General features: G+C 40.9%; 1 protein-coding gene across 4 annotated transcripts in view; it reads left to right on the top strand.

Moving 5' to 3' along the window:
- TARBP1 (TAR (HIV-1) RNA binding protein 1) overlaps positions 1 to 17,017 on the top strand; it is an 84,388-nt gene that overhangs the window by 47,634 nt on the left and 19,737 nt on the right. For all 4 annotated transcript variants that reach the window (XR_004058825.1, XM_030936172.1, XM_030936173.1 and 1 more), the window contains exons 18-22: positions 1,369 to 1,559; positions 1,747 to 1,818; positions 3,310 to 3,430; positions 8,092 to 8,202; positions 10,639 to 10,788. Coding sequence is in view for 3 of the 4 variants with exons in the window: in XM_030936172.1 (XP_030792032.1) it covers positions 1,369 to 1,559; positions 1,747 to 1,818; positions 3,310 to 3,430; positions 8,092 to 8,202; positions 10,639 to 10,788 (645 nt within the window). In the remaining variant the exon portion in view is untranslated. The remainder of the gene's footprint in view (positions 1 to 1,368; positions 1,560 to 1,746; positions 1,819 to 3,309; positions 3,431 to 8,091; positions 8,203 to 10,638; positions 10,789 to 17,017) is intronic.

Genomic DNA, 17,017 nt, shown 5'->3' with positions numbered 1-17,017 from the left:
TATGAGCTTCAGCACATGAGGAACATGAGAGTTATATTCTCAGATTTGTGGTTCTTTATTCCTTCAGTCAAAAATATTTTTGAACCTTCTTAAATATCAAGAGTAAGAATGAGAATATCTGACAGATGTAGAAGAGAAGGTACAGAACGGTAGCCTGGAGCCACATCTGCCTCAGAAACAATTTGTTTGGTTCATACAGTGTTTAAAATTTTGATTACCTGGCAACATTTAATTGTTGGGAAATCTGGCCAGGCACGGTGGCTCATGCCTGTGATCCCACCACTTTGAGAGGCTGAGGCGGGCGGATCACCTGAGGTCAGGAGTTCGAGACCAGCCTGGCCAACATGGCGAAACCCTGTCTCTACTAAAAATACAAAAATTAGCCAGGTGTGGTGGTGCATGCCTGTAATCCCAGCTACTCAGGAGGTTGAGGCAGAAGAATTGCTTGAACCCAGGAGGTGGAGGTTGCAGTGAGGTGAGATCACGCCACTGCACTCCATCCTGGGCAATTGAGCAAGACTCCGTCTCAAAAAAAAAAAAAAGAGAGAGTTGGGAAATCTGTATGAAAAACTGGATTTCTTGGAAAATGAGATAATCTAGCAACACCGGTCATTCCTCCATGACAATGTAATTGATTGCTGAGTTGAGTAGGAGTTGGCATGCTCTTTCCACAATCAGTCTCATTTCACCCGGACACTTGAAGGCAAATGTCAGGCGCCATTTGTCATTGCACTTTGGCTCAGGTTTTTTTTTTTTTATTTGTGTGTGTGTGTGTGTGTGTGTGTGTGTGTGTGTGTGTGTAGAGAAATATTTTTCTGACTGTAATGCTTATCAAAAGGTCTTGCTGGTTTATGGAGGTATTTTCATTTGCAGCCACTGAGATAGGAACATATCAAGGTGGAATTCCAGTGTAGCTCCTGATCCCCAGGGGAACGGGGAGAGTCAGATTCCGTTATTTCTCTGTAGCCCTGTGCTGCCTTTCTTGATCCTTTTCTGCCCCACAGTACACACTTAGAGACGCTGGTCTTTGCTGCCTCAGCCCAAGGAAGGCCACTGGCAAAATGCAAACAAAGGAAGCTGAATGTGTGTGGGTGAGGTGTTTTTCCCCTTTGATTCTACTGCTTTGGGCAGTTGTTTCTCTTGAAGAGTTTGAATATCACTATCAGTAAAGTTTTATTTATTTTTATTATCAAGAGATGAAATAGCACGCTGATTATTGATCATCTTGCAAAGTTATTCTAACAGTAATGAATTTAACAGTTGTTAGACTATTCTGATTATGTTGACATTAAGTAACAGTTTTTAGCAGCACTGATTTTTTTTTTAAACTAAATCAAAGGATAAAATGACCATTGTATTTTATTCCAGATTATGTACAAGATAATTGAAATGTCTGCTATAAAGACTGGAGTCTTCAATACACTGATAAGTTACTGCTGTCAGTCTTGGATAGTGTCTGCTTCAAATGTGTCCCAAGGATCTTTATCAAGTGCTAAAAATTATAGCGAACTTATCCTTGAGGCTTGTATATTTGGAACTGTGTTTAGGCGTGATCAAAGGTAAAAGATGCGATTATTTCAGCTGGTCATAACTTATATTAAGTGCCTACTTGGGGATAGAATTATGTCTTTGTTTTGAGTCTTTCAATTAGAAGAATATAAATTATTCGTTAACTTTAACCTTGGGGATTTAATTTTTTTTCTATTTAAAACCTGTTGTTCTTTATCAAATGTTTTTTATGGAAAGACTTGTTCAGGATGTACAGACCTTCATAGAAAACCTTGGACATGACTGTGCGGCAAATACTGTTATGGAAAAGTAAGTATGGTGGATTTTCTCTGTCTTCACATAAATGAGATATTAAAAATTTAACGTCATATGACAAACATTCTCTATTTGCTAAATTTAATAAATGTTGCTAGTGACATCTAATGTATTAATAAGATGGGATGAGCCTTCAAAATTATGATAGAAATTATAGTCCCTTGCTAATATATTGCCTTTACATCTTTCAGTATTCACTAGAATTTGATAAAACTTTAAAAGTGTTTAGTGCAGAGTCCAGCATAAACAAGGAAATGACTGTGGAGAGCTTAAAGCCCCTGTCTTTCTTCTGCGGGGATGGGATGATCATCAGCATAGACACTTTATTCTCCAGTCCTTTTTTTGGCGTAAAGTTTAATATGAAATTAAAATTCACCGCTTAACAAGTTACACACAAAATAGAATTACTCTTGGAACAGACTAAAATTTTTTGGTTTTTTAAAAACTCTTTATTGAGGTTTGATTAACATGTAAAAAGCTGTACATAGTTAATGTGTGCAACTCGATAAGTGTGGGGATAGGCCCTAAAGTTTTGATTTCTGGGATAAGACTATTTTTATCTAACCACTGAATTAATTTTTTTGGAGCTTGTCAAGTAGCTTTTTCACATGGCTTTCAAAAATGTGTATGTGTGTTTATAAAGAAGATTAAAATAGCATTGTATCATTCAGTCTAATTTTAGAGTTTAGGACATCAAATTGTTATAATATTTAGTTATAAAGTATTTATTATTCTGAAAGTCCTAACTACGTTTTAAATCATCTGTCACTCCTCATTAAATATATACATTTTTTTCATTGTTTTTAGTTGTTTTTTCTTGGCTGGCTTGGTGTGGCAATAAAAGTGACTTTTTCTAGTTGGTGGTTGCCAAATAATTTTATTGTGATTTCTACTAGACAGTTGCTTTGTTGTTAAATTAAAATATTTATTCACATTATAACAACTATCATGGAATGTGAACATACTAACGGTTTCACTTCATTTATCTTTCCACATTTGGCTACTGAAAATGCCGGGCGTGGAGAGCGCACAGTGCTTCCCGAGTTTGCCCCTCAGTTGGAGAATGTGCGCTGATAGTGCGTGGTAGAGACAGGCCTTGACGTGTTTGATGCGTATTCATGCCCCTGAGTGAATGGAGGTATCTGTGGTCCTCTTTCAGGGACAGGCTCATGAGCTGTGATCTGTTTTGTCCACAGATAAGGTACTGTTGAGCGAGGTTCAGCAGCATGTGCATTGATTCTCCAGAAATCTGGATGGATTTGTGCTCATTCATACTTTCTGTATAGACCCTTCTTGTAATACATTCATTTGTTATCTTCTGTTATCTATTCTAAATTAAAAAGTATTGCCATTAAGTATGGACCTACTTAACTTTAGAAAACTTTGGAGAGGTTTTCATCATGTTATGATATTTGAAACTAATATTTGATGTTATCTTTCTGTTTTCAAAATGTATTAACATAATTTATCATTTACTTTTTTTAGTACTAAGAGAGAAGACCATTATGTGAGAATTTGTGCCATCAAATTCCTGTGTTTATTAGATGGCTCCAATATGTCCCATAAGTTGTTTATGGAAGATCTTGCAATCAAGCTATTAGATAAAGTAAGTGTATTTTACTTTAAATTATCTTTGTTTTTAACAATCGGAGGTCAACATTTGCTCTTTGTGTTGCTAGAATATGTACTTCTACATACCTTTTGTCAGGAGAAAACACAAAGTTTATGTTCTGTATTTTTAATTCAGTCTTGATTAGGTCACACTGTGGCTCACGCCTGTAATCCTAGCACTTTGGGAGGCCGAGGCAGCAGAATTGCTTGAGGCCACGAGTTTGCGACCACCTGGGGCAACATAGTGAGACCTTGTCTCTACAAAAAGAAAAAAGAAAAAAATATCTTGGTTAGTAATTGTCCAACTCAAGTTTGGTTTTAGAGAACAATAATGGTAGTGTTTTTCCTGTACCATCTGTACTTTACTCTGTATTTTCCAGTGCCAGTCAAACCCGGTTATGTTTTTTGTTTGTTTTTTCTTTTTTTTGAGACAGAGTCTTGCTCTGTCTTCCAGGCTGGAGTGCAAAGGCAGGATCTCGGCCCATGGCAACCTCTGCCTCCCGGGTTCAAGTGATTCTCCTGCCTCAGCCTCCCGAGTAGCTGGGATTACAGGCATGCGCCACCACGCACAGCTAATTTTGTATTTTTAGTAGGGACGGGGCTTCTCCATGTTGGTCAGGCTGGTCTCGAACTCCCAACCTCAGGTGATCCACCCGCCTTGGCCTCCCAAAGTGCTGGGATTACAGGCATGAGCCACGCACCTGGCCTAATTTTTGTATTTTTAGTAGAGACAGGGTTTCACCATATTGGCCAGGCTGGTCTCGAACTCCTGGCCTCAAGTGATCATCTTGCCTTGGCCTTCCAAAGTGCTGGGATTAGAGGTGTGAGCTACTGTGTTTGGCCCCAGTTATGTTTTCAGTGCTATATTCATACGTTGCTTTCTGTAAGAAATGGAATGAAAAAGTAAAAACTGAGAAAATGGCCTCAAATGTTAGGAATTGATTGCGGTGATTTGAGAACCTGTGAAAGATTACCCCAGGATTTGCTTCCATTGTAATGTATTGTTATTTCTAGATCTGGGTGTGTGATGTTTGTCTAAGATTGATGAAAATTCCTTATTTATTCAGATAAAAACAATCCAGCTAGGTTGTTTTTGAGCCTGCTAAATCATTTCTAAATGAACATTATAGTGTCTGAAGAACAAGTTTAATAAATCTGGGGACAAGTTAAATAGGAAGGGGAAGAGTTGAGCATGGTGCTCTGTTCCCCATGTATGTTAAATGACAGATACAGTTACCTTTCTGACCTTGGTGTGGACATATGGATGACTACCGAACTCATATCAGTCCCTCTGTTAAAACAGGAGTGTTCATCGTACTTCTATTTTTCTGAAGGTATAGCACGTCAGCTTTATTATATAAAACCTTGGAAATAGTTTTTATGCAACAATTCCCTTTCTGTAGCATTGGAGTCAAGGAAGATGTCCCAGAGGAAATAGTATGTTACTGGTTTTCTAAAAGATGAGTAGAGTTTAAAGTGATGGGAGCTGGGTATGGGAATTCTATCATAACAAAAATACATGTTATGTGTTTAACTATTTATGTAGTGGGTCAGGGCTAGGCATGGTGGCTCATGCTTGTAATTCTAGCACTTTGGGAGGCCGAGGCAGGAGGATTGCTTGAGGTCAGTGGTTTGAAACCAGCCTGGGCAACACAGTGAGTGAGACTGCCTCTCTAAAAAAAGAAACAAAATTCAGAAAAAAACAGGTCTAAAAAGGTCAGGAAGGTCTAATCAGGTGACATTTGGGCTGAGCTCTGGATGAATTAATGAGGATACCAGGAGGGGACACTGTCCGGAGACCAAGTGAGGAAAGGAGGTGCGGCATGGAGGACGAGGAGGCCACAGGCTGGCCATTGGTTTCAGCTGTCTCGGTCACCTCCACAAAGGCATTTCAGTGAACTGCTGGGATGAGAACCTAATAGAACCGGTTCAGAAGAAAATGGGAGTTGAACGAGTGGAGACAGTGAGTATGGACTGTCTTAGGAGTTTACCCTAGAAAGGGTATGAAGGGAATAAAAGGAGTTGTTCCTGGAGCGGAACCTGGAGTTAAAGAGGGGGCTTTTTAGAGATGGGAGATAATTAGAGCATGTTTCTATGTTGAAGGAAATTTCGATCCAGTAGAGAGAGAAAAATGACAGTTAGGGAGAGGCCAGCAATAATCACACAGGCAAAATACTATCCACTCATACCCACTGGGATGGCTGTTAAGAAAACAAACTAAAAATGATGAGCATTGGTGAGGATGTAGCAAAACTGGAATCCTCATGCGTTGCTAATAGGAATACAAAACAGTGCAGCTGCTTTGGAAAACAGACTTGAAAAAGCAAAATGCTTGTCTAGCACAGTAATTCTTAAAGTGTGGTCTCTGGATCAGCCTCAGGGGAACTTGTTAGAAATGCATATTCCTAGGCTCTGCCCCAGTCTACTGAATCAGAAGCTCCGGGGGTGGTGCCCAGCACTCTGTTTTAATGAGTCCTTGTGATTCTGGAGCTGATACAGTTTAAGAACTACTGGTCTAGCAATCATGAAGGCCCAGAAACAGCTGGAATGCATATTTTTAAATTTTTAATTTTTGTGGATCTATAATAGGTGTATATATTTATAGGTTATATGAGATATTTTGATATAGGTATACAGTATGTAATAATTACATCAAGTAAATGAGGTATCTGTCACCTCAAGCATTTATCCTTTATGTTACAAACAATCCAGTTATACTCTTAGTTATTTTAAAATGTACAATAACTTACTGTAGACTGTAGTCACCCTGTTGTACTATCAAATACTAGATCTTATTCATTCTAAGTATATTTTTATACTCATTAGCCATCCCCACACCTTCCCCCTACCACCACTACCCCCCCAGCCTCTGTGGCAACCATCGTTCTATTTTCTGTCTTCATGAATTCAATTGTTTTATTTTTTAGCTGCCACAAATAAGTGAAAACATGCAAAGTTTGTCTTTTTGTGCCTGGCTTATTTCACTGAACATAATGACCTCCAGTTCCATCCATGTTGTTGCAGATGACAGGATCTCATTCTTTTTTATGGCTGAATAGTACTCCATTGTGTGGAATACATATTTTTAATGAAGTCGGTTGTGGCTGGTGACTTTTAATTTCTTCAGTAGTACCCGGCCACGAGTTAAAAAGACGAATAGAGAAAAGATATTCTGAGTAAAGGAGCACACTGAGTGGAACAAGTAGAAGGACAGAAGATTTTGAGCTGAAAGGGAATTTTAGAATTCTCAACTTCCAGTTGAGGATGGTGACTTGGTGAGGTCCTAAGGGCAGCTTTCTTGACATGAAGATGCTTTCCTGAATGCATGAGTGATCCACCCTACTGATTCCATTTTTAGTTGCATTGAGGTTGAGCAGTATATGAAACTTAAACACACCTATATCAGAAGAAAATTTCTTAACAGAAATTACATAGAGATTATAAGATTTTAAACATCATTGGGAGTCATTAAAATCTATATTAATTTAGCTACTGACATGAAACTATATACACTAAAATGCAGAGAATGAGATTATGGAAGAAGAAAGGTCAGAGAAGTTACAAAGTAGAAGAGGATCATCTACATTATGTGAAAATGGTTTTGGAGGTGGTGAATGACTTTTCACCTTTACGACATTTGAGTAAGTTGATATACCTTCAGTGCCATCTTGCTTTATGGCCAAAGCACTAATAGTTATGGTAATAAAAGTAAATCTTACAGCTGGCTGAATTTAGGTGGCACAAGCCATGAAAAGCCAGGGAGAGCTCTCTGCTACTATGAAAGGCTCAGTGCTGCCATTTTCTTGTGTCTAGAGACACATCATGCCTAGAGATGCCTCGCACTGTCTCGTACTGGGGTGGCTTCTTTCTTCGTGGTGTTTGCATCAGATTGTAGATACCGGTATTCCAAATGTGAATATCACACGGGGGCACAAGGTGAGATGTGCCTGTGAGGTACATGGTAGTATGTGGCAATATATGTCCAGTATCTCAATCTCTTCTCACCCTTGGAACCCATAGCTCCCAGTTTTTTGGCCCCTCTTCTAATTTTAAAAACACATAGCCAGGCGCCATGGCTCATGCCTGTAATCCCAGCACTTTGGGAGGCTGGGGCAGGCGAATCACCTGAGGTCAGGACCTCGAGGCCAGCCTGGCCAACATGGTGAAACCCCATCTCTACTAAAAATACAAAAGTTAGCTGGGCGTGGTGGCGGGTGCCTGTAATCCCAGCTACTCAGGAGGCTGAGGCAGGAGAATTGCTGGAACCTGGGTGGCAGAGGTTGCAGTGAGCCAAGATCACGCCATTGCACTCCAGCCTGGGCAACAGAGTGAGACTCCACCTCAAAAAAGAGAAAAACCAAAAAAAAAAAAAAAAAAAAAACACGTAAGTTAAACAAAAGCAACTAAGTTCAGGGTTTGAAGTGTTTTATTTAAAAATTTTTTTTTATTTTTCTTAATCATTCAGCCCAAAATGTCAATGTTTGAAATATTTTAAAGTGCAATTCTTTTTCTCATCCTCCTAACTGCTTTTTGGGGGAACAAAAAGCCCCTGTACCTAATTTAAGCCTCTTACATTTCAAGTTGTCATTGATTTTTTTCGTTAATCACTAGTTCAACGGATAATTTAATATTGACTCCCTCCCTTCTCCTTTCCAGGATGAATTCGTGTCCAAGTCCAAAAAACGCTACTATGTGAATTCTCTGCAGCACAGAGTGAAAAACCGCGTCTGGCAGACTCTGCTTGTACTTTTCCCTAGACTCGATCAGGTATCAGATTTTTATTATAGTTGTACCTTTGAAGCATATGATTTCATGACTGAACTACTTTGCAGAAACTGTCATATAGCGTTTTAAAATTGAAAAAGATAATGTTTAAAATTTATACTTCAGTTCTTCACATTGAAGTTATTCAAAAGTTTTTATTAACAGAGAGAATACCAAGGCAATTAGGTATTGCAGAAAGAAGTTAGAAGTTGGTTTACATGGCCCCATTTAATATTTTTTCCCTTCGGTATTTTAATGTGACATTTTAACTGTTTAAATAAGTCTGATTTGCCATTTGATTAGAAAATGCAAATACTTAACTCCTAATTTTCTGTAGGTACGTTATTTTGGAGTGTTACTATTTTGGATTATCTGTACTGTAGAAACCAGACAAATTGTATCGTTTGGGATGGGAATAATGTTTCACATGGTGGGTTTCCTTGCCCTTAACTTCATGAATAGCGTGATGACATAAACCAGCTAAGGTAAAGGCCAAGTCTCTTACAACAAAGTATCCTTATCCAAAGTTATCTTTTCTCTTCCCTGAGGAGGCAAGAAACAGTTGAATGGACAATCTGATTTTTCTGACCATCTTTGCTTAATATTCCTGTTGAGAAAATAGATCATCATTATGAGAAAGTGATGGTATATGACTCATGCAGTTTTTAAAAACATTTTTCAATGCAAAAAACATCCTTCAGACATTAAAATTTCCTACTATCCTCCCTACCTTCTTTTAAATGTGTGAGAGAATTAAAAAAAATATATATATATATATACTAGCCTCTTTCTTTACAATCTTATGAAGTCTTATATCTGTGAGAAACATTTCAGTAACAGTGTAAGTATGTAAGTATATTCAAATAAAACTATTTGGAATAATTTAAGAGGAAATAGCTAAAAGAATTGCTTCCGGGGAGTAGTTTTGATGGATGTGGGGGGTGGGGAAGGTTGCTGTTTTTCATCATAGGTCTTTTTGTATTATTTGATTTAAAGTATGTCATTAAACATAAGGATGCATTAAAAAAGGAAACATTTTAGAAATGCTCAACTAGATTACTGAGAACATGTTTTTCTTAGAATGGAGAGGGCCTCCTAGAGAGAAGGGTAATGTTGGAGAGGGTGGGGAAATGCCCGAGCATGCACACCTGCAAGGAAAAGGAAACCTAGCAGTCTGTTATGGGGCTCAGAGTTGTAAACTGTTATATCTTACTGTTTTGTTTAATCTTCATAATAGTCTTCCAAAGTAGGCCATACATATTCTCATTTTGCTTCCAAGAGCACTGCAGTTGAGAGAGGTCAGATGTCCTGTGTGAGAGGTAACACAGCTAGTGGTGAAGGATAGAGGTGGAATTCAAAATCAAGCCTGACTACAAGATTCATGCTCTACTTGACTATCTCAGGGCTTCAAATGAGTCCTTCTGCTCTTTTTCTACCAAGTAGAAGTTCTTGTAAGATAGATTTTTCTTCTTTTGTACATAATACCTATTACTTTTTTTTGTTTTTTTGAGACGGAGTCTTGCTCTGTCGCCCAGGCTGGAGTGCAGTGGCCGGATCTCAGCTCACTGCAAGCTCTGCCTCCCGGGTTCATGCCATTCTCCTGGCTCAACCTCCCCAGTAGCTGGGCCTGCAGGCACCCGCCACCACGCCGGGCTAATTTTTTGTATTTTTAGTAGAGACGGGGTTTCACTGTGTTAGCCAGGATCCATCTCCTGACCTGGTGATCTGTCCATCCTCGGCCTCCCAAAGTGCTGGGATTACAGATGTGAGCCACCGCGCCCAGCCCTGCATACTACTTTTATACGCTTATATAAGTAGGTATTGTCTTTCATCTGCTACTGATACAGGTTCGGTCCCCTAGATAGAAATGCAGTTTTGAAGAGGAGAGGGTGGAAGGGGGAGGGATCATTTTGGAGCTCAAGGTCTTAGCCAGAGAACAGTGCAGTAGTTGTGGGGCCACACAGACCATGAGGGCAGGAGGACGAGGAGCCTGAACAGAGGGCTCAGTGGCCTGAGACCTGCCCCTCTGGGATGCTGTTTCCCACCTGCTGACTTCAGTCTCTGGACCATCCCTTATTGCAAGTTTTAAGCCCTGGCATCTTGGGAGATCTTGATTTGAACCTGAATTCTTCGACTTACTAGGTATGTGACTTTGGGAAGGTTTTTCAGCTTTTCTGAGTCTTTTCCTTTCCCTGCAAAAATACAGGTGATGAATAATCTTCCTTATAGATACAACTGATGTCCAGGTAAATTATAAAGTACTGAATGAAGGTACTTCATCATTATATTTTAATCAGTAGTTTTTAGAGTCTTTGCTCAAGAGAGTTGTAGATTCAGTAAATAACATGATAAAAACTTTAAGCTATTTTATTTTAAATGGAGACTTTTTAAATTAAAATGAATAACTGTAACTGTTTAATTCTGAACTTTTTTTCTCAGAATTTCTTGAATGGAATTATTGACAGGATTTTCCAGGCTGGTTTCACCAACAATCAAGCATCCATAAAATATTTTATAGAATGGATTATTATATTGATTCTTCATAAATTCCCTCAATTTCTTCCAAAGTTCTGGGATTGTTTTTCTTATGTAAGTAAAGAACATTTTAAATATTTTTTTAAACTAAGAAATGATTTTGACAATGCTGGGGGATTTGTTTCACTTAAATAGTTGTTTTCGATTCTCAGTTGCCCTAATGTATTGACTTCATAAGTTATGTTTTGCAAGATCTGAATTAATTCAGAAGACCGAAATCTCTGGCATTAATTTTGAGTATTTCATAGTTTTTATTTGAGAGCTGTTACATGCAACAAAATGAAGATGGAAAGGGCATTTGTCATTAAGAAGTAAGGGAAATAGGTGCCTTCTATGTTCTTATTTACCAAGCAATGTCTTTGATCTTGGAAATAGGAATGATGAGGAATTCATTGCATTCCTTAAAATTAAAAAAAAAAGGTTTTGGGAGATTTCAAACGTAATCAAAGTAGAAAGAATAGAAGTAATATCAGTTCATTTCCTTTCTTATTTCATCTGTACCCTCACATACTCCCCTAATTGCTTTCCAACATTTCTCATATATTGAAAATCATTTTTAAGGAATCGATACTAAAATTAGTGATAGAGTTTATCATTGCTGGTTTCCTGACAAATAGCAAATTGTTCCTGAGTATCAGTTCTAAATCTTGAATGTTTTCTTTTGGTTCCCAAAATCACCTTTCCCTTTCATAGTAGATGATCTTGTCTTCTACTTTGTGTGAAAATGGAGTGCCTTCCTCAAGATATCTCTTTCTCCATTTCTTCCTATTTCAGGAGAGATATCCTTATTCTTTTTTTCACATATATCCCCTGTGACCTATTTGTGTCTCCTTTGGGACCTCGCCGAATTCTTCACACTTGCTCTGTTGACTTTTCCTCCACCCAGCTCTCATCCAGTGTCTTCCTTTCTTTACTGTTAAACTTCAGTGTGTGATCTTTGCCATACTCAAATCACTGCGGTCCACTCCATTTTCAACAGTGATGGTTCAGGGATTTCATCTGAGCTGCAGACAGCCTTTCTCTTTTCCTCCATACTCCCCACTTTAATTTCACACCTTTGCGTTGGGGTGGCTTTCTCCACAGCTGATCCTCACACTGCGGTCAACTTCATAATTCCCTTCCTGTTGTGCTGATAACTTCTCTATTTCTTTCATGTTTCCTTCTCTCTCCCAACCCTTATGCTTGGTTTTATCTGAAGAGTCGCTGGTTAGCCCGTCTGCTTCTCTTTCTGTGCTCCCTTAGCATACTAAAGCCCATCTCTGCCGGTCCCTACTTCTCTAGCTACCTGCAGGGCCTTTCCATAATCCCCAAACTTCACCCTGTGTTAAACTAAACTGGTGATAGCATCTGGCCCTAAAATTGGCTCCCCTTTCTGATATCTTTCATTCTTCCAGTCTCCTAGCTTAAAACCTGGGTGTCACCATAAGCAGCAGAAACAGCAGCCTCACAGTAATCCCCAAAGACAGGTTGGGGTTTTTACCCTGATGATGAAAACAACGATTAAGTCAGTCGTCACACCACTAAGAAATAACAATGCTTTGGCCAGGCGTGGCGGCTCATGCCTGTAATCCCAACTCTTTTAGAGACTGAGGCGGGAGAATTACTTGAGGTCAGGAGTTTGAGACCAGCCTGACCAACATGGTGAAAACCCGTCTCTACTAAAAATACACAAATTAGCCAGGTGGGGTGGGTGCACGCCTGTGGTCCCAGCTACTCGGGAGGCTGAGGCAGGAGAATAGCTTGAACCCAGGGAGGCGGAGTTTGCAATGAGCCGAGATGGCTCCACTGCACTCCAGATGGCATCAAAGTGAGACTCCATCTCAAAATTTTCACCTCTTCCCATGCTCCTCTGGCTCATCTTCATGTTCCTATAATGAAGAAACAGATTCTGTTATTTTTCCTTGAATTGATTTTTAGATCCATAGTCTTATTAATGTAGTTTGTTCATGTCAACTCTCAAATGGGTTAGCACTGCCCCAGGAATTCTCACAAAGGGCAGGTTGGTTCTGGTGTACCCCCAAAACTTCCTGGTGCTCCCCTCCACAGTAGTGCCAATTGTTATTTTTATTTGCTTAGCGCAGCCTCTCACTTGTCATTAGGCCTTGTATATTCTCTTCAAATCTGATTTTACCTGTGGACATAAGTCAGAGTTTTTGGTGTAGGCAAAGGAAGCTTTTGCTGATGGAATCAAAACGGGATTCAAAAAAGGTAGTGGGGAAGGGGGGGTAGTAGGCAGCTTACATAATGCCAGGAAAGCTGCAGAATCAGACCTGGAAAACTGGCAGGAACGGGGGAGGCTCGGTGGCTTCCACAACTGCAGCCACAGGCAGGCCAGAGAGAGCTGGTTCACTGGACACACGGTGCCTTCAGCAGGGCCTTGCCATAGCTAACTGTATACCTGCTGTCTCTGCTGCCTGCAGTGGAGGAGGGTTTTCTGTGAGCTCTACTCCTCTAAGTTGTAAGTTCTCAATTTAGAAATCAGAATTGGGGTCTTTGGAACCAGGTCAAGTGCCTTCTTGTTAGTGGCAAGGAGGCTGGGAAGATGAATATCTGGCATTTTTCAGTGTCCCCCAACACTCATAAGATGGAAGAATTCCCTAAACTTGGAAGGGGATTCAGGATAGATATCAAAGAAAGGGGCAGTTGTCCATTACACCCTTTTCTTCCCTTATTCAAAGCAAATTACCTTACCCTTTATTTTTTAGAGAAAATAACAGTTGCCGCGTAGGAATATTTATATCTTCTCAAGAGCAATCAGACAAATCTGCCTATGTCAGTATCCATCTGAGATTTCTTCCTTCCTTTTACTGTAAAGAAGTAGAATCTTCTCCAGTGCCAGAGTAATCCTTCCACTGGGTCTTTGGCCCTTTTCCTTCCTGTCATCTTAGGCATTTGTTGCTATCAGCCTGTCTTCTATCCGCAGTCTCGCCTTAACCAAATGGTTCCATTGGCTTTTCAGCAGGTTTGAGTTGCATCCATTTTCTGTGGATATTTATACCGGCTATTTTCTCGTCCCTCTCCTCTAATCACCCTGGCTCTCTGCTATTTCATTGTCAGACTTCCTGAAAGAGGTGCCTGTGTTCCAGAGTTTTATTACTTTTTAAAATTTACTTATTTTATTTATTTTTTTGAGATGGAGTCTCGCTCTGTCACCCAGGCTGGAGCGCAGTGGTGCGATCTCGGCTCACTGCAACCTCCGCCTCCCAGCTTTAAGCAATTCTCCTGCCTCAGCCTCCTGAGTAGCTAGGACTACAGGTGTGTGCCACCATGCCTGACTAATTTTTGTATTTTTAGTAGAGACTGGGTTTTACCATGTTGGCCAGGCTGGTCTTGAACTCCTGACCTCAGGTGATCTGCCCGCCTTGGCCTCCCAAAGTCCTGGGATTACAGGCGTGAGCTACTACACCCAGCCTTATTTTTTCACATCCTCCCCTACCCACACTTGAATCCATGGTAGACCAACTTCCAGTTCAGTCAGTTCTCAGAAGACACTGTTGCAGGGGTCAAGAGTGACCTCCACGAGTCAGTGGTCAGCTTTCGTCATCTTCTCTCAGCCACATGCGTGCTGCTGACCATTTTCTTATTCTTGGTTCTAGTGACACACACTTTTTTGGTCCCTCCTGCCCTCTTTTCTGTGTCCTTTCCAGGCTTTTCCTTCCCTGCCCACCTCTTAAATGGTGGTGCTTCTCTAGGGCTAGGCTTTTTTTTTATTTTCTTATTTTTATAGTCAGTCTTATCTATGTTGTGGATTCACATACTGCCTACTGTGAATGACTTACTCATTTGTATTTGTATGCCGCACATCTTCCCCTGACTCTAGATCAAGGGTTGGCAAGCTACAGCCAAATTTGGCCTGGCAGAGTTATATTGGAACACAGCCATGCCCATGCATTTTCATATTGTCTGTGGCTGTGTTTGTGCTAACGTGGCAGAGTTGAACAATTGCAACAGAGACTGTGTGGCCCGCAAAGCCATGTTTTTATTTATTGCTTGGCACTTTACAGAACAAGTTTTCTGACCCTTGCTGTAGACGTTTTCCTTGTAGATGACTTTCCCTTAGACTAAATCATCTAAAACGTAGATGTCTCATACTGAGTGCCTTATTGTTTTCCTCAAACTTGATCTTCTTCCTACTCTAGTGAACACCACCGCTATCTATACAGTTGCACAAACCAGAAACCTTGACACGTCCATGCTCTGTGTCTGATTCGTGACCAGGTCCTGATCTTTCTGCCTGAATAGTTCTGAGTTCTCTCTTGTCTGTCTCTGCCACTGTATCTCAGTCTACGCTGCTGTCATCCCTTGCAGTGGTTCCCTCACTGGGCTGCCTACATCCACTCTTGGCTCTGTTTCCATCTGCTCTCCACCCTGAAGCCCCGGCAGGGTTTCCACGGTGAGAATTTCAACAGGTGACCCCGCCGGCTAAAGACAGTGTCTTACGTCTTCTCAGGACGAAGACTACGCTCCTTGGAGTGTCCTGTAAGGCTTGCATGATCTTAGGCCTCTTTCCTCTCTAGTCTCTCTGTATGGTCCATTCTCAGTTTACTACACGAGGCACACTGATTATCTGTTTTCCGTTGCTAGAACTCTCCAAAGCTTAGCGGTATAAACAATATTTTTTGTTTTGTTTTGTTTTGAGACAGAGTTTCGCTCTTGTTGCCCAGGCTGGAGTGCAATGGCACAATCTCGGCTTACTGCAACCTCTGCCTCCCTGGTTCAAGTGATTCTCCTGCTTCAGCCTCCTGAGTAGCTGGGATTACAGGTGCCCGCCACCATACCTGGCTAAATAATTTTTATATTTTTAGTACAGATGGGGTTTCACCATATTGGCCAGGCTGGTCTCAAACTCCTGACCTCAAGTGATGCACCCGCCTCGGCCTCCCAGAGTGCTGGGATTACAGACGTGAGCCACCGCGCCCAGCCTAAACAGTGTTTTGGTTTTTTTCGTGATGTGTGTGTTGTCTGGCTAGGCAGTGTTGCTCCTTGTGATGTCTGCTGGGGCTGGGGCTTCCAAATGGCTCCTTCACTCACATATTTGTCACCTCAGCTGCAATGGCAGGAGCAGCTCTGGTGGCTGGGCATCGCTCCCACTCCATGTCTCCAGGAGGGTAGCTGGACCTCTTTATATTCAGTTCTGCAAGAATAAGCATTCCGCCGACGGGAGTGTGGGGGGGACATGTCCTGATGGGCAAGTGCTCATCCAGCCTCTGGGTGCATCAGGCTTGCTAATGTTCATTGGCCAGAGCAAATCACATGACCATCCCTGCTGGGGTGGAAGGGGCCTGCATCAGTCATGCGTAGGGAGGGTTGGTTGACTGGGGGTCACCCAAGGTAACTGAGTACCACACTGACCTTTTCAGTATTTCCTGCTTATCACTAGTCCTTTTGGTTTCAGGCTATCGTACATGTTGTGCCCTTTACACAAAACGGTCTTCTTTCTTCTCTTTATCTAGATAACTCTCTCTCGCTTCACATCTCAGTTCATGTGTCTTCTTTTTTTTGTCTTTGAGACAGAGTCTTGCTCTGTCACCCAAGCGATTGTAGATCACTGCAGCCTTGAACGACTGGGCTCAAATGATCTTCCCGCCTCAGCCTCCTGAGTAGCTGGGACTACAAGCACATGCCACCATGCGTGGCCAATTTTTTTTTTTTTTTTTAATTTTTTGTAGAGATGAGGTCTTGTTATGTTGCCTGGGCTGGTCATGAGCCACTGTACCTGGCCCATATTGTCATTATTATTATTATTATTATTATTATTATTATTATTATTATTTGAGATAGAATCTTGCTGTCGCCCAGGCTGGAGTGCAGTGGTGCGATCTTGGCTCACTGCAACCTCCGTCTTGAGGGTTCAAATGATTCCCCTGCCTCACCCTCCCGAGTAGCTGGGATTACAGGTGCCTGCCACCACAACCAGCTAAGTTTTGTATTTTCAGTAAAGACTGGGTTTCACCATATTGGCCAGGCTTATCTTGAACTCCTGACCTTGTGATCTGCCTGCCTCAGCCTTCCAAAGCACTGGGATTATAGGTATGAGCCACAGCGCCCAGCCTATATTGTCATTCTTAAGGGAAGTTACCTCCCCGAGTATTTAGATCCCCTAATTTCAGGTTTTCATAGCACATAAATAGTGTCGCTTAAAGTTAGAATACTAATCTGATCTGGTGTTTTTCTTCTCCAGTAGCTTTTTAAGTTACAGGAACTTGTTTCTATAGTAACTGTCATGTAGAAGACATTCAGTAACTGTTAATTAAATAAAGGAATTAAATAATCATCTGATTTG

This window comes from Rhinopithecus roxellana, chromosome 8 (genome assembly GCF_007565055.1).
Source record: "Rhinopithecus roxellana isolate Shanxi Qingling chromosome 8, ASM756505v1, whole genome shotgun sequence".
NCBI classification, from domain to species: Eukaryota; Metazoa; Chordata; class Mammalia; order Primates; family Cercopithecidae; genus Rhinopithecus; species Rhinopithecus roxellana.
Note: the sequence above shows the minus strand (reverse complement) of the source record. Positions and strands in the feature narration are given on the sequence as shown.